Source organism: Lissotriton helveticus, chromosome 7 (assembly GCF_964261635.1).
Source record: "Lissotriton helveticus chromosome 7, aLisHel1.1, whole genome shotgun sequence".
Classification (NCBI taxonomy): domain Eukaryota; kingdom Metazoa; phylum Chordata; class Amphibia; order Caudata; family Salamandridae; genus Lissotriton; species Lissotriton helveticus.
Window position 1 is genome coordinate 1,276,614,153 of NC_136068.1, and position 22,367 is coordinate 1,276,636,519.

The following is a 22,367-nucleotide window of genomic DNA, read 5'->3' on the forward strand; positions in this document are numbered from 1 at the left end:
AGTTGATAGACCACCCCGGGGGTGCCCAAAGTTTGAGTGTCTTTCTGCCGGGATGTGGTGTGTCTTAAAGCCTGGTATTACACTTGGTGCTAATTTCCATGACTCCTGAATCAGGATTATGTCTTGGTTGGAAAAAAAGAATTGTGTTTCGTGGTCCAGCTCCATTTTTTGGAATCCATGTACGTTCCATGTGTATACTGAGATTTTTGTTGAGATTATTTTGGCACTCTGCGTTTCCTCCCTCCTACATGGAGACGATAAAATATGTTTCTCCGTGTTAGGGTCCCTATTTACACAGGAACATTGGGACCCAGGAACAATCTGTTTTGTCCCGATCGTGCTGCCTAGTTGGTTGGTTGGAATCAATCGAGATTGCCTCTTCCGCTACGCTTGCAGTGGCTGGAGATGTAGCACGTGCTCCTAATAGACAGGAGAACGGAGGACGTTTTTTTCCGTTACCCTTTGATTCGTTGTTGGTGTTTATTTGTAGCGGAAATGGATATCTTGGGCTTGTGTTTCTTACCAGCGAGATTCCCCATATTTTGAAGTGATCTTTTGTGGAAAATATCTTGTCAGTGATGGCTTTTGAGGCCCACGTTGTGACGGTGACTTCAGATTCTGTATGATTGAGGATTCTTTTGAATTCAACTGTCAGAAGGTCCTGTGACGTTATCTCATTTAACTCCTCTATTTCCCGGAATAATTTTAGCAGGTTGCCTCGGTTTAAGAAGTCCTGAGGCCCCTTTGATGGATATTCCGGGATAAATGTTAGATTGTGGAGTGATGTTTCAGAATGATGAAGGATTTCTTTGGAATCTTTAGGCTTCGTAATTTCGTTGACTTTGGGAATTGTAGTGGTGAGGTCTCGCTCCCGGTCCGTATTAGCTGAGGATGTCAGATTAGTTTGACTTTGGTTTGGACCTGGATTGTGATGCCCCTTTGAAAAAGAGTTTTGTCGAGATTGTAGTAGGGCACAGGTGCGCTGCTTTTCCGAAACGGTAACACACATGCGGGTAGGTACAGTTTTTAGCTGTGGTCCTTGCGTTTCTCCTGACTTTTTGTTCTGGGGGGATTCCGGTTTCTGGCGGCTGGACTGTCTTCTGGTGGACTTCGGACTGTTGTTATCAGCCGGTTTTGACAGACCTGACAGACCTTGTCCCCCTATGTAGTCTCCCGTGTTTTCTCTGGGCCTTATTTGCTCTGGGCCTCCCAATTCGGTGATCCGGGTAAAACCGGCGATTCCTTCCATGTGAATCTGGATGTTCTTTGGTACTGGTGTTTTTTCAATTGGGGCGCCAAGAGCTTCTGCTAGTACCAAGTTCATTGTGCTGTGTTGGTTAACAGATGTTATTGTTGCACTCTGCCTAGGTTTGTCCTCCCTCGAGGGTATTTGAGACTCTCGATTCACTGGCATTTGCATTAGGCCGACCTTGCCGTCTTGGGGCATGGTGGGAGGAACGGAATTGGGGTCCTGAGCTGTGTTTGCGTTAAAGATCGGAAACAGCTTCCCTGGGTCTGAAGTTTGTTGCTGCTTATATTTTAATCTGGCTTTCCTGGCCTTTTTCTTTTGTCTCTTGGTTGCTGTTTTTTCCTCCTTAGCGACAATTTTTTCCTCTTCAACTAAAGTTTGGGGGGGCAATGCTGGTTCCAGGTCTTGTGCTGATCTTTCTAGCCCCACTTTCCTCGAGATGTGTTCTAAGTCCTTTAAATAATTACTGGGTGAGAACTCCTTTACGTTTGACCTGTGGGGGGAGTATGATTTTTCCGGGGTAAGGTTTCTGATTTTTCCAACAGAATTGTGTGGGTGTCTTACCTCCCGTAAAATGTCCATCAGAATTGCAGGCAGACTTGCTAGTTTTTCAATTATTGAGCCACAACCGCAGCAAAGCTGTAGTTTATTAAGCTCTGGTTGGGCCTCTAGTTTCCCCTGATTTTTTAATAGTGAGGTAAGTGCGGCCATTTCTGAGTTTAAGCCCGCAATGTGGCCTGCCACTAGAGTGATGAGGTCGATTTGCACCTCCCATTTTATTCGATTGAAGGTTCAGAACTTTTATGGCTTGATCTAAAGAGCTTAGTAAGGTCTTGATCCAAATAGTCGACTGATCTCCTTGAGTCTTATTTGTAACTTTCGTGTCAATGTCCATCGAGCTGCCCGACGAGATGGTTATTGGTGCGGTTTGATTTACGTAAGGGTCGTTTATTGTCATGTTGTTACTGTCATTTATGGTGAGGTTTTGCTGGTTTCTTTTTTCTACTGGCCCTCGGGGAGTAGACATCGCCAGACCTAGACTCGGGTGTAGATTTTTCGGACTTGGTTCAGATCGTAAAGCTCTGCCTTGGGTTTCTAGGTACATTGATATCCTTTCCGTCAGTTCTTCCAGTTCAAAATCGTTTGACAAAAACAATGGTTTGTGCCATGGGTCACTATCGCACGGGGATTCAGCGTGTAAGTTGTCCTGGCTTGTTGGGCCCTCCTTGGGTCTTGTCAGACCTTTAGGATCCTTTACTTCCACCACATTGGTAAGTGTTGTACTGTCAGTTGTTTTCCGGCTGTTGTCCTTTGTGCTGGCGTCCGTCAGGGTGTGCTTTTGAGATTCTGAATAGTCGTATTCCCCTGCGTGGGGGTTTAGATGGTGTACTTGTGCGGTAATTGTCAGTGTGCTTCCCTTGGGTGAGGGACCCTTGGATTGTATACAGGGATTTGGCCCGTCGCTCATGCTTGACTTGTTTTGTTCCAGAGAGGGTAGAACGTTGATTGGGGAAATTGGGTTTGGTAAGTTGCTGGCTTCAGCTGTTGACGTGTAGATCGCTGCAATTGGATCTTTTAAATAGAAGAATTTTAGGAGCCCCGACTTCCTTGCGAATTTTGACGTTGATTCAGGGGTGGGTGCTGAGACCAACCTCTCCCTTTGGTCGGCTTGAGCCCCCGAAGTTGTGTCTGCTACTTTTGACTTCTTTGAATTTTTCGGGGGTTTCTTGTTTTCCACCGGTCGTCGAGTTCTCCCTGACCTCATTGTCCCCCGGTTAGGGCTCTTAGCCCACTACTCCGTTTGGCACGACTTTTTGGGGTTGGGGTGGCTGAGTGGGTGGGTCCACTTGTCCTCCGGGTCTGACTTCGGCGTCGGCGTTGGCGATGGCTCCGATGCTCTCTGTCCCCCCAGCTGTTCTCCCAGCGCCTTTCGACTACAGGGTGCCGGATCGGCTTTTGGGCCCCCCCCTGGGAGTTTTTTTTCAGGGGGCTAGGTGAACTGGGCAAGGCCGGATTGGCTGGACGGGCTCCCCTGCCACTCGCGCGTGCCACCAAAGCTTCCACCAAAGCGTCTCCCTTCCGCACATGCGCAAGAAGCCGTGTCTGATCTGTCAAAAACTGCAAAGGTGGGTACTGTGGTTCATGTTCATAGCACTAGCCCGGGCGTTAGGTAGGGTAGGGTAGGAATATGATGTCGGCTGATAATTGCGCTTTTAATCAGCGTCCTCAAATGCACCTCTGGCTTCCGTGCTAGGCTCTGTGTGCATTATATGCCAATTATGCAAGTAACCGCCCGTTGAATGCAGGGGTCCGCTGAAATTAATACTGATATAACACAATGCCTGAGTAGCTTTCCCTGCTCAGCCCCGCTCACCGTCTAAAACAGTCAATGGTCCCTCGCGGCTCGGCTCTTCCTCACCCTCCCTCACTCGTGGGTGGAGAGCCGTATGCTGCTTGCCGTTTGTCATGTATTTTGAGCCGTGTGCAAGGAGGCTGCCTGGAGGCTGTCTGCAGGGGGGCAGGAGGCGGGAGGCAAGAGGCAAGAGGCAGAGCGTTTTCAGGGCGCCAATTCAATGCCAATTCAGTGCGCTTCACAGCGCCTCACCTCACCTCTATGCTCCTCTCTTCGCCTCGCCTTGTCTCTTCGCTGCAGTCCCGACTGCAATCCCGGCTCAGTCTACAGGGTTGCCCACAGGTATCACGACGTTTGAACCCTGCTGCAAGCTGCTGAGTTTGGCGATGGTGACGGCGATGGCGTTTTCGGCTGCTTGCCCGCTCGCTTGCTTGTCGCAGCTGTGTCTACTGTGACTGCTCTCGGCACGCTCTGACAGCTCTCTGCTGCGCTCTGCTGTCCGAAACTGGAACTCCACACCAATTCACAGGACTTTACTGGTATTTATTGTTAATATTAATTTTTATTCATTTTTTTCCCTCAACAACATAATTATTTTACATGTTTATACAAAGCAATACACAACGGTAGGTACATATCTATAGGGAAAACAAATGCTTATATACAGAGGGATATGCTGTAAATTTCTGTTTGCGTATGGTGCTTATGTGGGGAAGAGCCAATTCTTGAGTAGTTTTCTGAAGATAAGGTGGATGTCGGACCTTATGTTGAGAGGTAAGAGTTCCATAGTTTGGCTGCTTGAACAGAGAAGGATGTGCCACCAATGTTTTTTTTTTCTTGTATCTTGGGATTTTGAGGCAGGATGCTCCTTTATAGTGGAAGTTCCTTTGTTGAATGTGTTTGGTGATTTTATTCCTGATGAAGAGCGGTCCCATTTCATGTATTGCTTTGTATGTGATACAAAGCAGTTTGAACGTGGATCTTCTGGCAACCGGTAACCAATGCAGGGCTTTCAAGGCAGGGGAGATGTGGTCTCGCGGTTTGATATGCAAGAGTAGTCAGGCAGCCGAGTTCTGAATCTGTTGTAGTCTTTTTATGGTCGTTAAAGGTGATCCATGGTAGAGGCTATTGGCGTAATCGAATTTGGACAGAACAAGGGAGATGGTAGCTTGGACCTTGTGTGGAAATCCCAAATGAGGGAAAATTCGTCGCAGGGTTTTTATAGTGACAAAGCTTGATCTTGCTAGTTTGTCCACTTGGGCATTCATCGACAGCTTGTAAACCATGGTCATTCCGAGGTTTCTTACTTCCTTCGATACTTTAGGTGGTGACCCCAGTTCATTCGGCCATGCGGCAAGCGGGTTGTAATGTTTCCGATCGGCACACATGAGTATTTCAGTTTTTTAAGCATTCAATTTGAGATGGCTCCAAGTTATCCACTGATCCACGGCTCTGAGACAGCTGAACATTGGTGATTTTCCAATGTCTTTAGGGCATTCCTGTTCTAGGAGTATTTGAGTGTCATCTGCATAGTTATTGCACGTGAGGTGAAATTTATTGATCAGTACTGGTAATGACTTGATGTAGATGTTGAAAAGCATGAGCGAGATGATAGAACCTTGAGGGACCCCTGCTTTTGTGGAGTCCGGTTTGGACGAGAAAGGTGGTGTATGGATGACATTAGTTCTGTTTCGAAGGTAGTACGCGATCCAGTCTGGAGCAGTTCCCTCTATGCCGGCTTCATAGAGTCTTTGTTTCAGAGTGTCTTGGTCAACCGTGTCAAAGGCAGCTGAGGGGTCCAAGAGGAGTAGCGCAGCAACCACTTTGCGGTCAGCTGTATTCTTCAGGTCATCCCAGATGGCAAGGAGGGCAGATTCAGTGCCTCTTTGCGGACAGAAGCCTGTTTGGAAGTCTGAAAGTATGTCATTCTCTTCAATGAATTGTGACATCTGGGTGAACGCTGCTCTTTCTATCGGTTTGCCCTTGAAAGGTCCATTTGTAAAGGGTCTGTAGTTGTCAGGGTTCAGCAGGTCCAAGTTTGTTTTCTTCAGTAAAGGGCTCATGTGTGATTTTTTTTTTTTTTAGTTCTTCTGGAAAGACTCCTGTAGTGAAGGAATCGTTGATGATTCTTCTTACTGGAGTGGCAGAGGAGGTTGTTAAACGAATTTTCTTGAAAGTTTGTGGTGGACAGGGGTCAGAAGGGCTGCCGGCAGGCCTGCTTACTTTGACCAGGTCCATAAATTAATCGTGTGAGATCCGTTGGAAGGAACGGAGAGGCTTGGTTAGAGTATTCTTGGATTGTTGTTTTGTACAAGGGTTAGTGCTGGTGCTTTGTTTCTGTTTTAAGTACGAGTCCAACGTGTCTGCTTTGTCCTTGTAATGATTTGCCAGTTTGTCTGTGAAATCTTGAGTAACAGGATGAGTTCCTTCTAGGCAATTTGGTTTGCAAAATTCATTGAGTATTTTATAGAATTCTTTATTTGCACATTTAGCATTTTGAATTCTGTCTGATTAGTACCTTTTCTTAGCTTTTTTGATAGCCCACTTGTATAATCTGTTAATTTTCTGTAGGTGAAGTTTGTCTTGTTTGGCGTTTGTTTTGAGCCAGGTATGTTGCAGTTTTCTTATTTGTTGTTCTATGTCTTTTATTTCTATGTTTCTCCAAGGTGCTTTTTGTCTTTTGTTCTGTTGTGTGGTTTTGAGTGGTATCAGTATGTCAAAAGCTTCCTGTAGCCATTCATATAGATTTTGATGAACAGAATTTATTGTTTCCAGATTTGTACTTGATGTTAGTTGTGTTTCTAAGTGTTCCAAATTGAGTTTGTTCCACGGCCGATAAGTGGATGGATGTAAGGTAGTTTTAGGTGAGTCGCTTAAGTGTTGTTTTATGTTGGAAAGCAAGCAAGTCGTGGTCTGACCATGTGATTGGAGTTATAGTTTGAAAGGTAACTAGTTCAGTATTAGCAAAAATAACATCTAGGATATGTGCAGCGGTGTGTGTTGGTTTGTGGACAATCTGATGCAGGTTCAGTGCGTCTAGGCCAGTGATTATTGTTTTTGGATGGGCCATATTGAGTTTGTCAAACCAAATGTTAAGGTCACCCAGAACGCATAGGTTGGAGTGTATTGTTATCAGATTTGAAACTGTGTCTAGAAGTGCATCTGGGAATGTCACTTTGCAAGGTGGAGGTCTGTAAAGGAGTAGGAAGTTACAGGAGATAGACGGTGTAGGATTTCATCTTATTAGAAGAGCCTCACAATTCTTTATGGAGATTTTAGTGATATGTATTGTTTGCCTGAATACAACAGCTAGACCACCTCCTTTTTTGGTTATACGATTCTGGGTGATTGTTTGATAGCCTAGAGGAATGGCTTCATGCAAGACTGGAGCCATATCCTCTCCCAACCATGATTCGGTTATGAATAGTATGTCTGGTTTTGCATCTGTGAGAAGGTCGTAGATGTGATGTTTGTTTTTAGAGAGGGATTGAGCATTTATAAGTAGACAGTTTAGAGAGTGGCCTTTGGTGATAGTGGGTCTTTGTTTTGTAAAAGAGTGATCAGTATTGTGTGGGTTTGTAGCCGGTGTCCTTTTGTGCTGGCATTAGCTGTATCAGGATAGCAATCGTGTAGCTGTTCTGTATCATGTTCCTCATCCAGCATGCCATGAAGGCATTTTGATGGGCTGTGTGTGTATGTGGTGGAGATGGTGTTTGAGAGTGAGTTGGAGTGTTGTGTTGTTTTTGTGGTGTAACATTGTTGTGAAGTAGACATGGGGAAATGAAGTTGTGAGGTGTGGCATGTTGCTTATACTTTTTGCGTGTGTTTAAGGCAGAAAGTGTATGAGTCAGGAGAGGTGGTGCAGCATGTGGTCATGTAGTAAGGTTCTAAATTGTCCAATGGATGAGAGGCGGTTAGAAGAGAGTTGCTGTGTTGCTGTATCTGTGTTAGGTGTGGTGGAAGAGAGGAAGCTTGGAACTGGAGTTTGTTCCTTTGTGTGGTTTGAAAGGTGGGTGTATGTTTGTATTTTGTGATGGTAAGTATTATGAGGTGTTGCGTTTTGAAGATCTTGTTGTGCTGGTGTGTGTTATATGTTTTGTTTTTGAGTATTAGTGAAAAGGGGCGCTGATGTATATGTTTCATGCAATGGATTTGGTTGTATAGTATTGTTTGTGAGAGGAGTTTGTACAGTAGAGGGGGTGGTGATGTGTTTATGAGTAGAGTGTATGTTGTGTGTGGGAGGGAATGAAGTAGAGGTACGAGTGTTTGTCTTAGACTGGTTTATTGCACGAGTTAAAAAGTGGTGGTGTTCAGTGTGTATGTTGTGCATTAGTGTTATTATGGTCGAAGGTAGAGGAGGGTGTTTGTTGGACAAATGATGGAAGGATGATTATTTGTTTGTTAGTGATAAAAGGTGGTCTCTTAGGTGTTATTACAGTAGGGAGCGTGTGTCTGGATGGGATGTAGTTATGTATGTTGTTAATTGGCGTTGCGTTAAGGATGAGTGGATTGGTTCGTGGTATAGGATAGAGTTGTGTACTGTTTGTAGGTGATGGTGGATAGTTGTGGTAGTTGGGATAGTAGGGTGTTTAGATGTGGTTTGGTTGGGTTTGTAATGCATGCTGGTACATTAATCTGTGCTTAGTGTTTTGCGTGGTGTACATTTGGTATGATGTGTTGCTCTGTTTGTGGATGTGGATAGTGTGGGCTGGGTATTGCTAAATGGGAAAATGGGCAACATTTCAGGCCCTGGCCAGTCTCGAACAGGCTCAAACAGACAACTGCCCTTGTCCTCTCCGCTCTTAGCTGAGGCGCCCTAACCCTGCCTTTTATAGCCCTAGTAATCAGGTGACCCTGTCAGCCAATGGGAACCCTAGCCCTAACACTATCAAATCACAACACTAGCCCTAAAAATCTAGAACCAATAGGAAACCAGGACCCTACAGCCAATCTTAGCCCTAGTCCAAGAACACAATCAGTTCAAAAACCCCGATCTCTACGTCCAATAGAGGCCCTAGCCCTACCAGTAGTCCCAACCCAAGTCCAAGCAACCAATGGCACAGGAAACCCTAGTCCCTACTTCCAATAGAAAGCCTAACCCTACCCTTAGTCCCACAACTAGCCCGGCAACCAATCACACCAGAAGCCCTAATCACTACTTCCAATTAAAGGTCTAACCCTAGCCCTAGTCCAAACAACCAATAACACAGGAAACCCAAGTCCCTACTTCCAATAGAAATCCCAACCCTAGCCCCAAACCTACATTAATTGAATCACAGACCAAGAAACCAAGCAGAACACTCAAATACCCAACCAATGAGGACACTAACCCTAATCCACTGGAAACCTCAGATACAACCACCAATCAGTGTATACATGTATCAACCACTAGTAGCCCATATAAGGTCACAGCGACCTCAGACAAAGTTTGCTGGCCAGGGAGTTGGGGAGCAGCTTCTCCTGTTCAGATTCTCCTAGGAGACAGACAGGCTCAATCCACAATTTGGGCTTCTGCAGGTAAATGCCTTACTAACTTGAAATCTAATAATACTGTTTGAATACAACTTTACTCCCTCTCCTGGCCAAAAAACAAAGTGCACAGTCCCTAGTAAACACAGTTTAAACAGCTCACAGAAGCACCCTCTGATGTAGAATATCCCTGTTGCTGGGGGGAGGCAGGGGGGCTGGTTTCACTGGCTTTTGAACACAAAATGGTGGCTGGGGGTGCACTGTTTTAACATACAGGTCTTAGCACAGAGCAAATAAGAAATTTGGAGGGAAAACTGAATAGTCACCAGGAATGAGAGGGAGGGAAAACTACAGAGTTTGGACTGCAAATCCCACAATTCAACACGTTAAATGGAAGCCTTCATGGGCAGGAAAAACCAAGTTTAAAACACAAAACGGAGGATAAAATATGCAATCACAGGCAGGTTAAAACTACAATTTCAAACTGTAACAACCACAGGCAAAGACGGTTATCACAGAAAGGGAAAATTGCCTCCTTACCACTTCTTGGACTCTGCACACTGCAATCAGGGGCACAGGTAGGCTGCAACTCACTAGATGGAGGAGAATGATTTGGGGTGCACCCAACAAGGCCTTAAGGTGCCTGGGCAGGTGTGAGGGGACGTCTCAGAGTTGCCTGGGAGCTGAATAGCCAATCCCCAGTCCTGGGTTTACTGGCCTCGGGTGGGGGGGGACGGTGGCTGGGGGGCTGGGGGCCTGGGGAGCTACTTCTCCTGTTCAGAATCTCCTAGGAGACAGACAGGCTCAATCCACACTTTGGACTTCTGCAGGTAAAGGCCTCACTAACTTGAAATCTATCAATCACTTTGCTGGGAATCTATAACTTTATCAGCCCCTAGTGATTTGTATATATGTTGTATATATATTTTGTGAACAGCAGCACATCGCAACCGTTAACAAAAGTCACTATTCACCTGCAATGTGTTGTTTTTTTGGAGCACCTCTAATGTGCTAATTGTTTTTCTTTAGCATTTATCAGCCCAGGTTCCCAGGGTTACATGGTTGCCCCATAGTAGTTTGTTAATTCCCGTCTCTCATTTATCATCAGAAAAATATCTAGGGCACTAATGACTAAGGATCTGTAGATTTGTGATATTTCTCATTTACCCGGTGCCCCATTAGACTATTGTTTACCAGGGGGCTGTGTTCTGACAGCGCAGACAGAGAGGCTCAGTGATATACTAATGTGTGTCGGAACTGCAAATATTTGCAAATTTGAGTTCCGTGGAGTTCAGACTGACTGGAGGTCTTGCAATGACTTCATATGCAAACCCTGCCAGACCTCACTTTATTTTGTGATCCTAATGAGGTCTCACCTACTGAAACCTTCCAGATGCCACTGAATTCAAGCTAGCCTGGCTGATGAAGGGTGACATACCCTGAAACCTGTCCCAGGATGCCTGTTTCTGGTCCAGGGAGGAACTGGCTTGGCAGTTCGGTCTGGGCTGTTCCCATGAGGCATAGGGTCAAGACTGATTTGCATATGGCTGGGTCCAAACTGGGATGGCGTAGTGGGCAAAAGAACGATGGATTTAACCCATATCTCTTGACTGGGGGAGAATGTCTGAATCACCCAGCATTCCGTCCCATCATTTGTTGCAGTTACACTTTTCGCCCTAAGTGGGATGGGTATGTCAAGACGTGGGTCCCTTGCTCACTGTGCCTTTAGATTCAAGCTAGCCTGGCTGTTGAAGGGTGACATACCCTGAAACCGGTCCCAGGATGCTTGTTTCCGGTCCAGGGAGGACCTGGCCTGGCAGTTTGGTCTGGACTGTTCAGAAGAAAGGACTTGGCTTGGCAGTTCGGTCTGGACTGTTACCATGAGGCACAGGGTTAAGACTGATTTGCATATGGCTGGGTCCAAACTGGGGTGGCGTAGTGCGCAAATGAATGATGGATTTAACCCAAATCTCTTGACTCGGGGAGAATGTCTGAATCATTCAACATTCCGTCCATCATTTGTTGGAGTTACACCTTCCAGATGGGCATTAGGTCTGAGCCATTTCCCTTTCCACAGGGAAATCTGCAGCGTCCGCTTTTGGTCCCATCTGTTTCAGCACAAAACCAACTGCCAGGCCAGAAGAACCACCCTGGTTGCTTATGGAAGTAAACAGGTGATGGGGAACGCATGTAACCACTCCATTCAATTCTCTTGGTGATTAGAGAAACTTCAGTTCGGAATGCTGGGTCTTCCCACCCACCACTCAGTTAGGCATGTAACACAAGAATTTCTGATGCGCAATAATACAAGCGTAAATCAGACGAGCCCATGCCGCCATCGTAGGTATATTGCATTCATTTATTAAATGGCATGTGTGGGGTTGGGTTTACTCGTAGGAAGGAACACAGCCTGGACATTAGATCTTTAAACCACCGTTTGGTAATTATTAATGGAAAGTTTTGTAGGGTGTAGAGAAATTGTGGCAGAATCATCATTTTGAAGAAGGCTAATCTGCCCAGGATATTACACGGAAGGCTGGCCCTGCTAAGGAGGTCTATCTTTGCCCTGGTCAGCAGCCGGGTAAGATTAAGGCTCTACTTAAGGCTAGCTTCCAAGGTGAAATGCACGCTTAAGTATTGAATGCTAAGCCTACTTATCGGAAGGCAAGATTGTCAGTGTATAATTTCCTTAAGATGAACCAAGAGAGATTTGGACAACTTATCCATGAGGCCAGAGGCTTCATCGTAGAGGTCAAGCATTGTTGAAGTAATTAGCGGTTACATCTGACATTCAAAGGTTCTTCATTCAAGCCATAAACATACATTTTAGCAGAAAACATCAATCGTGCAACAGACCCAAACAAAATACCATACATTTTATAATAGTAGTGCCACTGGATTTGTTAAAGAAACATCCATCCAGTCTACTTGGTGATTTTAAAGCTAATGCCCAAAGACGATAAGTGCCCTCTCTGTACAAAGGTATCAGTTTCTCACTCATGTAGTGAGGAAAGCTTTAAATGTACAATAACTTACAGGTCCTTTCTCCATTGAATTTACATGAATTGCTTTCTGATAATTACAGCGATGGATCCCTGTTGTGTATGCTTTTCTAGCCTCCACTGAAATGGTTTTATCAATGGAGATTATCTTTATCATACTATCCACACAAATGATTTTAGCTACAAAGAGAATATGTCGAGGGACCCAGAAGCAGTCTATAGAAAAAGATAATTCTAGTCACCAAATGTCATAACACAGTATGACATTTGGTCCTCAATCATAAAATCCTTACTAGGTGCTTTGAAGCAAATGTCTAAACACAACCAAATGCATCCTTTTATGCAAATCAAACAGTTTGTCACTCATGCAGTGGGGGACCAACTGCTCTGTCATTTCTTAATTTCCAGCATTACCTTTGACATTGACAGTGAGGAGTTCCCTCCAACTCATGATAGTTCAGCCTCCAGAGTGGCTTGTCTGTGGGGATAAACTTTACCACAAATACAAATGAATAGGTTTTAAAGGAGAATGGTCCGGGGAACCTTGGAACATTAGACTGAAAAAGGTGTTCAAGTCACTAAATTGGTGAAGTTAGTATGAGTCCTTCATGACCAAATACTTGTGACCTTTTACAGCTTCATTTTGTACAGTGGTCAGTGTTTGTGTTCAAGAGGCAGAACCTGTACACTGTAATAACGTATTGCTGTTTGTACATAACATAAACCATACACTTTGATAAAATTCTAGCAATTGGTATTTTTAGGTTACAATTGAGAAAAGAGTGGTTGGTATGTGGTGTTCATTTAACCCTAAAACTCCTGCGTAGCTATTATTTATTTCTGTCAAAAATTGATGTTTTTCTGTTTGCCATGCTATCATCTTGTTTCATTTAGTTTAAATGTTTTTATTCATGTTGTAACCTTTGCTTCTTTGTGGTATGTATATATAGGATGAGACGGGAGCTTACCTAATTGATAGAGATCCTACCTACTTTGGGCCAATCCTCAACTACCTGAGGCACGGGAAGCTGATCCTCAACAAAGAACTGTCTGAAGAAGGTAGGCAGTGTAACTTGGGGTACCATCCTAATTTAAAAAAGAGAAATCTTTATCCACAGGATACATACACACATATTTAGGTGTATAAATGCACACAATCATGGTTACCTATTTTTATATGGCACTCACCATTCTTCCCCCCCCACCATTTCTTGCAGATTAGTAGAACTGCTAATAATAGTTTTTAAAATGCATTGGGGTGTTTTAAAATACCTGTAAAGTCCTGTCACAAATCTTCTTATTATAAGTCAGTTAACATTTCAAAACTCACTTGTAATAAATTATTACAGGATATGTTAACGCCAAAGTATCCTCTAGCACACACCTCCCTCTTGCCCATTCTCTCTCTTTAAAAAAAAAAAAAAGAAGAAATTATGATAATTGTTTTATCCTTTCAAAACATAGCAACCAAGAGCATAAATACACCACAATTTACAACTATAGAATCATGCATACCCCGTCTACTCTAACTTAACGCTGTGTTCCCTAGTACATGTGTTCCTATTATAAATTGTGTCCCTATCCCACTCGTGTATCCTCGCATTTACTTGCTTCTTTTACACTATTAGTAGGGGTCGATCGGTCAGTTTCTATCGATCCCGGGCATCCCTTGGCCTCCAGATCTTCTCTAATTTCTTTTCGCAGCCTCTGTCTTAATAGATCTCTTTTTCTATAACCGTACATCTTAGCATGCCCATCTCCCAGCCCATGAAGGATGATGGCAATTCACATCCACATTTCTGTGCAACATCTCTTTTTGCTACCATTTAGCCCATGTTAACTAATATCTTCTGGTATTTAGTAAGATCTGAGGGTTCCCCTACTTCCTCTTCTAATGATTTGGAGACCTGTTCTCTGAACAGGCGTATCACTGGACAGTCCCACCAGGTGTAAAAGAAAGTGCCCTCAGCCGCACCTTTCTAAGACATAGGGGAGTCGTGGCCTTTCCCTATCTTATGAAGTAATGTCTTTGTGTAGTACGTCTTATGTAGTACCTTGAGTTGAATCAATTTAAAGTTAGCCTTGATGACCCCTTCTACTAGTAAGTTTAGTGCCTCCTGCCAGTCCTCATCTCATCATATATTTCTCCCATGTCGCCTACCCAATTAGTCTTGAGGAGTATCAATGGGCCCTGGGTGTTACACATCAGTGCATCATTAGTCCGAGATACCGTTGAGCCTGTCCCTCCACCAATCACCTTTCCAATGGGGATTCTTCCCTAGTCTCTTCATCCGAGTCAATACTGCAGGACTGAGTATGTCTAAGTTGCCTATATTTGAACCACTGCGTGGGTGGCTTAATTTGAGTCGGTGGTTACCGGTGCAGAGCACTGTCATTTAATTCTCAGCAACGTCACTAATGACAGTCAACCCCAGTGTGTCGCTGTCTGCCTAATTTTGAGATGAGTCCAACAATATTTAATATTTCAATGCACATTAAAATGAATAGTATCTACCATACACACCATTCTTATAGCTTTGGGTGGCCTGAAATAGGAGAAATGGTGGTGCTAGCTGCAGTGGGCTCCTAAGAAGGGCCCTGGCACTTAGTTTTATTTATTTGTGTGTTTGTAACGCGCTTGAATCCACTCCCGGAGGAGTATCTCTGCGCCATGGACACACAAGAAACACATATGAGCATAGCAAATCATAAGGAAGGAAATATTGGAGCGCAGAATAAAAATCATACTACCCCTTAAACAAAAAAGTTTTCAACTTTTTCCTAAACATCAAATGGTCAGGACATTGTCTTAACATAAGAGGGAGAGTGTTCCATAGTGCTGGCCCCACTACTGATAAGGCCTTGCCGCCCTGTCTTACCTTTCTTACTCTAGGAACTTGCAGGAGAAGCTGATCACTCGACCTCAGAGTGCGGACAGGAACATACGGGACCAATTTCTCTGCCAAATAAGAAGGCCCAAGTCCATGTAAACTCTTGTGGACTATACAACCAATCTTAAATTTCACTCTTTGGCGGACTGACAACCAGTGCAGCTTTTCCAAGAGAGGTTTAGAAGGAGTCCTGGGGGGGACATTCAGGGCTAGTCGGGCAGCAGTATTTTGGACTACTTGAAGTTTGTCCAGTACTTCTTCATTTGCAGCTGCAAGCAGGCCGTTGCAATAATCAAGACGACTTAGTACTAGGGCCTGCACCAAAGTCTTTCGAGTGGAATCGGGAAGCAAAGGAAATACCTTACGGAGGAGTCGTATCACGTGAAAACATGATCCCACTAGGCTATTCCCATGCTGTTTCAGGGTCAGATCTTGATCCAGACGGACCCCCAAATTCTTCACCACCTGTTTTGGTTCAGGGACCCAGCCAAGGTCTAAAGGCCACCAGTCTGGAGTCCACTGCAGTTTAGCCTCTCCTAACAACATGACCTCCGTTTTTCCCACATTACACTGGAGAAAGTTAGATGACATCCATTGGGAGACTGCCTTCATACCATCAGAGAAAGACTGTTTCACCTCTGATGTGAGAGATTTGAACGGGAAAAGGAGCTGGGTATCATCTGCATAGGACACTGGTATAAAGCCAAAGGTTCTCATAATCCTTGCCAGGGGGGCCACATAGATATTAAAAAGAGTTGGACTCAAGCACGAGCCCTGTGGTACCCCCTTGGTGATGTTAACCTCTGACGATCGAAAGTCACCAATGTTAATACATTGAGTGCGCTCAGACAGAAAACTCTTCAGCCAAGCCAGTGCCCTATCCTTTAACCCAATCTCTGCAAGACGTCCCATCAAGATGTTATGTGATATCGTATTGAACGCTGCCGATAAATCCAGCAGTACCAGGACCACTGAAAAACCCTTGTCCTGGTACATGCGGAGATTGTCCATTACCGACAGGAGGGCCGATTCAGTACTGTACTTTGGCCTAAAGCCGGATTGTGAAAAATCCAGGCTTCCAGTCTGTTCGATACATTTTGAAAGATGTTTATTCACATATTTCTCCATGATCTTACTCGGAAAAGGGAGCAGAGATATAGGCCTCAGATTGGATAAGCCCGTCCATGGAATGGAGGTGTTTTTCCGAATTGGTCTCACCATTGCTTTTTTCCACTCCTGTGGAACACAGCCTGCACCAAATGAGAGGTTGATAAGGCCCTGAATCTCGGGACCAAGCACTCTAGCAACCATAGGCATAATTCTGGCTGGAATCTGATCTAGAGGGCTTCCACTTTTTATTTGACTCACCATATCCTCCACCTCTTTCAAAGAGATGTTTGGGAATTTTGTGAGTATATCAGATCTGTCCCCTTCTGTATCAGAAGTTGGTATTTCAGGCTGACAGACAGGAGCCCTAGATAAGTTAGAGTCTATTATTTTTTCATAGATTGTATCTATTTTTTCAGTGAAAAAACATGAAATGTCGTCACATAACTGCTGCGACGACATATCCGCGCTTTCGCAGGCAACTGGCTTAACAAAAGTCTCCAGAATCTGATATAATATTTTGGGAGTGCTCCCAGCAGCTAAAAGTTGGGAAGCGATTTAGTTTTTGCGAGCTGCTCTAATCGCTTTATGATAGAAACTAAGTGCTTTGCAATAGCACATTCTATCCATTTCCTGATGTGATGATCTCCAGGTCTTTTCCAACTTCCTCGCTGATCTTTTGAGGGCTCGTAAGTGATCTGAAAACCAAACTTCTTGTTTTTGGGCTAAACGTGGTTTAAAAGATTTCATAGGGGCAATACGCTCCACAGCTATATGAATAGCTGACTCATACTTGTGTAAGGCTGCCTCAATATTTTCAGTGGGCGCTATGTTTGGTGCAATAAAAGCCTCCTTAAAGGTCTCATAGGTCACATTATGCCACTGTCTCCTCTTCTATGGTAATAGAGAAGGTTTATTAGAGAGTTTAGAGGAGTTGTACATAGTAAAGTCTAAGATAAAATGATCTGTCCAGCCACCTTGTTTTGGTGTATAACATGTGATAGCAGGAAAGTTGGAGAAAACCAAGTCTAGAGTATGTCCCGCTTGATGGGTGGGACCAGTATTACGTTGTGTGAGGCCTAACAGCGAAAGGTCTGTTAAAAGAGATTGGGTCTCCACATTATCCTTAGACTCGCTATGGATTTTAAAGTCCCCCAACAAAAGGAAATCTTTACCTGGGTCGACATGTGGGGCCAAAGCTTCTACTAAGCTGATGGAAAATTTGGAGCAGGGACCAGGGGGGCGATATACTAAGGCCCCTTTCCAGCTGTTCTTTTCAGAGGTGCCAATCTTAAAAATCATCATCTCTAGATCTGTGGTACAATATTGATCAAGAATAGTGAGGGTAATATCATTCCTATATAGTATAGCTACACCACCTCCTATCTTAATGGGACGGTCTAATCTTGCTATCTTGTATCCCCCCGGAATCCCCAAAGTAATGACAGGGACTTAATTTGTTTTTGTTTTCAAATGAAGCACTGCTGCTGTCTGAGCAGTGTATGCTTTTGAATACCTTCATTGTACCTTGCCTACAAACAAGGAAACTAATGTTGTACATCTGAACAGCAACAAATGACTACCCCTCTACTACTCCCCTCCATTTGTCCATCGAAAATGACCGAAGAAGTTACATAATGCTTCAAATTTAGCATTTTACTGAATTTAATATTTTTAAATGCATTTAGTTGATGTTAAACTAAATCAAGACAGACTTCTGAAACAACTGTCTTACCTTCACGGAATTCTCTTTCTTTACTGTATGTACAGGAGATGCTCATTTATCGTTTGTTATACTTGAATGTGTCCAAAGATTCTGAGTGCATCTGTGTGAGGTTTCATACTGCATCTACCCGTTTTCATTGAGCTTTAGCATACATCATTGTCTCGCATTGATGTCTATGCATGCTTTTATGGGGATTTGTGTAGAAAGCTGTGGATTTTTGTAAATAGAAGAGTGTATAAGGTGCAATTATAGAGGATAGGCATGAGAGGGATACAGGCTTTATTGTTAGCAGTCAAGTAATACCATTGATTTTACCTTCACCTGGCAACATACCAAAGTCCATCAGACTTGCAGGGTGGCTTGCTCCCCCACTTATATTTAATCCAAACAATGGTTCAAAGTGACATGTTTTCTTCTTGATATACTTTATATTCCTGTAGGATAAGGCATTGTACATAGGCACTGAAAGGTCCCTGTGCTTTCTCATTTTTGTGGTGAAATAAACATTGAAGTCCGCTCAGGGTAGCAACTGGTATTAGCGAAAGTACAACACCTAGAAACTGGCACCTAACAATGGAGTATAAGATTTCAAGAGCATTAAGCAACTAATCATCTGGCAGCATGCCAATCTTCTGTATCATGGTTATGTTTACTAGGAATATGTTGCTCAAAGAAATGCCTTTGGAGGAAGATCGTTGGAGTAGGCGTGCCAGCCATACAAGTACAGAAGACATCCTGGTCAAGCCATGCAGTTTGTGATAATGTCAAAGTAGTCTTTCTGTATGCACGATGCAAGCCAATGTATGGCGAGGTTCATTGGTGGCTTGTGCCTAAGTAGGGGAGCATTAACTACCACAGGGGCAGCCCTAACCACACGAACCAGGGGCAATCAATATTTAATACAAATAATGGTTCAAAGTGTTTGAAAAATTACAAATGCACAAACAAATGTCAACAATAAATAATTAAGACAAAAAGTATATACATCAGTGCACACATAAGAGTGAAAAAAATGAAAAAAACGACCCATAATTGAGAAATCTAGAAAAACATACAAAATGTATTCAATAAAATATATAATATCCTAGAGCTCAGAGGTGTAAGCTGGTACACATAACATTTAATGAACATACAAAACCAGAAAGGTGGCAGACAAAAAGAGGTTACATAAAAGAAGGAATTTCAGAGCAACACTGAAACTACAACAATCAAAACCATGTGTCTTCCATTAATTGCGGCCACAATTGCGTCAACAACGTTTCGACCTTTGTTATTAATACAGGGTCATCTTCAGGACATAAAATTTAACTGAGCATCCCAACAGACAATCTATAAAGTACAAAAAGTGACATATGTATAGTTATTCAACTCCTTATTCCTAAAAATGGGGCGGAGATAAATAAAGAAAAATCATATATCTCGAAAAGGTGTGCTATCTTACAACAACAAAAAAGAGAAAAAGGGAAGAGAGAAAACTACCTCAACACACCCGTTTGTGACAACAAAAATTATTTTGTATTTAAATCATGCACAAAGAGAATCAGTGAATGTGCAACCAGAGCGGAAGAAAAAGAAGTCAGCCAATTCTTTCCAAGGCTCAAGGTGCATATAGGCGTTTAGAATACAGGCTACACTTACTTCCAATCAGATAAAAGAATCTAAAAAAGAGGGAAATTGATAAGTCTCCTGTTAAGTGATGGTAAGTTATCAGGAAGGAATTGTAATCAGAGACCAGATGACTTACTTAATTTTAGTAAAAAGGGGGCAATTTGATATTCAACTCTAATCAATTGGTTACCTCCGTGACTTATATATATATAGCTAGTACAATAATATATATATATATATATATATATATATATATATATATATATATATATATATATATATATATATATATATATATATATTATTGTACTAGCAAATGTCCCAAGATGAGAGGAGCAACTATGCTGGCGGCAAGGTTCAGGACACCCTCGCAAACAATGTTTTCAGCAAAGACCCTTCAAAAGAGAAGACGCCGCACACTACTTCGATTGTTGATCTTTAGTTTATTTTCTGTTTGTTGATCTTTAGTTTATTTTCTGTAGGTTCCCCACCTACGCGTTTCGGACAAGAACTGTCCCTGATCACGGTTACAAACATATGTCCATCATTTGTGTTCACCTTAAGTAACTGATGACACCACATGGCTGTTAGGATGCATTGTGGGTCCATCATTTGTGTTCACCTTAAGTAACTGATGACACCACATGGCTGTTAGGATGCATTGCGGGTCCATCATTTGTGTTCACCTTAAGTAACTGATGACACCACATGGCTGTTAGGATGCATTGTGGGATATATATATATATATATATATATATATTTATTTATTTATTTATTATTATTATTATTATTTTTTTACACTGACGAAGCCCTAGTGGTGAAACGCGTTTGTCGAGGGGGCAGGGGGTCTGCCAAATAAAATTCCTCACTGGCTCTGTGGCGTAGGTGCAAATTAGACGTTTAATAACAGCAAACGGGTGCCCCTACGCGTTTCGGAGTTACCTCACTCCTTGTTCACGGGTACAGTTTACAAGTGACATAAAAATATTTAAAGGTGCAGTGTTTCCTTCAGTTTGCAATAATAGACATAGTAAAAATACTATGTAATGCGGTATGTGGCATTCGTGATTTCATTACATATTTCAGTCACAATTCCATATTAGAGAATTAAATGCATGATACACAAAATTCTGATATTCAAAAATTACTTATGCCTCTGAAGACTTTTCAGCTTCAATGCAACATAAACCCACACTAGGGTGAAACACATTATGATTTGCTTGATTTAGTAAAATACCCACTTGGGAGAAATTCAATACTTCTATAGAAATGTGATCAGAATGATCGTTTACTGCATTGATTATGTACGATATGCGAATGAAACCAGTTCACAACAATTTGCATGCAATATTAACCCACAGATGCATAAGTAATTTTTTTATATCAGAATTTTGTTTATCATGCATTTAATTCTCTAATATGGAATTGTGACTGAAATATGTAATGAAATCACGAATGCCACATACTGCGTTACATAGTATATTTACTATGTCTATTATTGCAAACTGAAGGAAACACTTCACCTTTAAATATTTTGATGTCACTGCGTATTTTGCACAAATTGCGATATCTTGCACAAAATGTGATCGATCTTATAGTGAGTTACCTTGTATATCGTTGTACATAGTTTTTTACGGATGTATTTATTTGCTTTTATCATAACATGAACATTGAAAGACTTCAGATATTTTACCAGTATTTTAACCAAACGATAAAAGCTAAATTGATGTTGTATTAATATATTAGAATGAATTGTGTTTGGTATTTGACCTTAAATACTTCCATGTTTATACTGAGTTTGTATCACGTGGTGTTAACATGATCAGTCACTAGCACTTTAAAAATGAGCATTTGAATGATGGATGTTGTCATGTGAGCAAGGCTCCAAGGAGCCGAAACGTCATGCGGCATACTCTGCTTAAATAAAAGAAATGAGCACTTAACTGGTCCGTGTTCAGATGTCTTTTGGCGGCTACTGTCTCTTTGATGCGGTATTTCGGGATATATATATATATATATATATATATATATCAGGAACACTCCAAACTTCACAATACAAGAAAGGCACTGACTCCGTGAAATTTCGAATTCCAAATAAGCTTTATTCACTTATTGGCTGCTTTGACGCGTTTCGGCGGTTAGCTCCCGCCTTGTTCATATATATATATATATGACCAGATCCGGAACGAAATCACTGCTCATGAATTTAACAGGCCAACTACAAAATCAACCATTATATCATTTATAACTGCAGCATAGATCTATACAACAGACATCAACCATCTATGGAGGGCGAGAGTAATAAATAGAGCGTATTATACCGGTTTAGAATTAATCAGGCGAAGTTGGCCACGGGGTAGTGGAACCTTTCTCCTTTAGGCTCGCTTCATACACACGGTATAAGGAGGGCAAAAAATAAATAAATATATATATTATAATATAATATAATATAATATATATATATATATATAATATAGACATATATATATAGTCCCTTAGAGAGCCAAATCGTTACTATGTGGGGATATCTTTATATACTTTCACTGTCCCACATTACGATTAAACAAAGCAACGGTGTCTAAAGAAATTCACGTGGACATACCAAAAATATTCCCGTCGCGCGGCAAATTAATGGGAAGCAGCGGTATCCTCTGCGAGGCATCCCTAAATGCTCCCACGTTTGTAAGATGCCGCTGGATGATTAGAAAGCGAGAGAGGACTCACACACAACAACCCCCTGCACCCGCGCAATCTTTGAATGAAGTTAAAAAGTTATCACTCCAATATAATGTGTGAACTATCTATATTTTAGCCAATTAGAAAAGCGTCTCAGGCTGTTAACGATCAAAGAAGATGGAAATGAGAGCTCTAGGATATTATATATTTTATTGAATACATTTTGTATGTTTTTCTAGATTTCTCCTTTATGGGCCGTTTCTTTAATTTTTTTCACTCTTATGTG

At 42.5% G+C, this 22,367-nt stretch overlaps 1 protein-coding gene across 1 annotated transcript in view; it reads left to right on the forward strand.

Annotated features, from left to right (window-relative positions):
* Positions 1–22,367, forward strand: part of KCTD2 (potassium channel tetramerization domain containing 2) — a 248,313-nt gene that overhangs the window by 76,879 nt on the left and 149,067 nt on the right. The window contains exon 2 of the mRNA XM_078654491.1: positions 13,024–13,132. Within this exon, the coding sequence (XP_078510617.1) occupies positions 13,024–13,132 (109 nt within the window). The remainder of the gene's footprint in view (positions 1–13,023; positions 13,133–22,367) is intronic.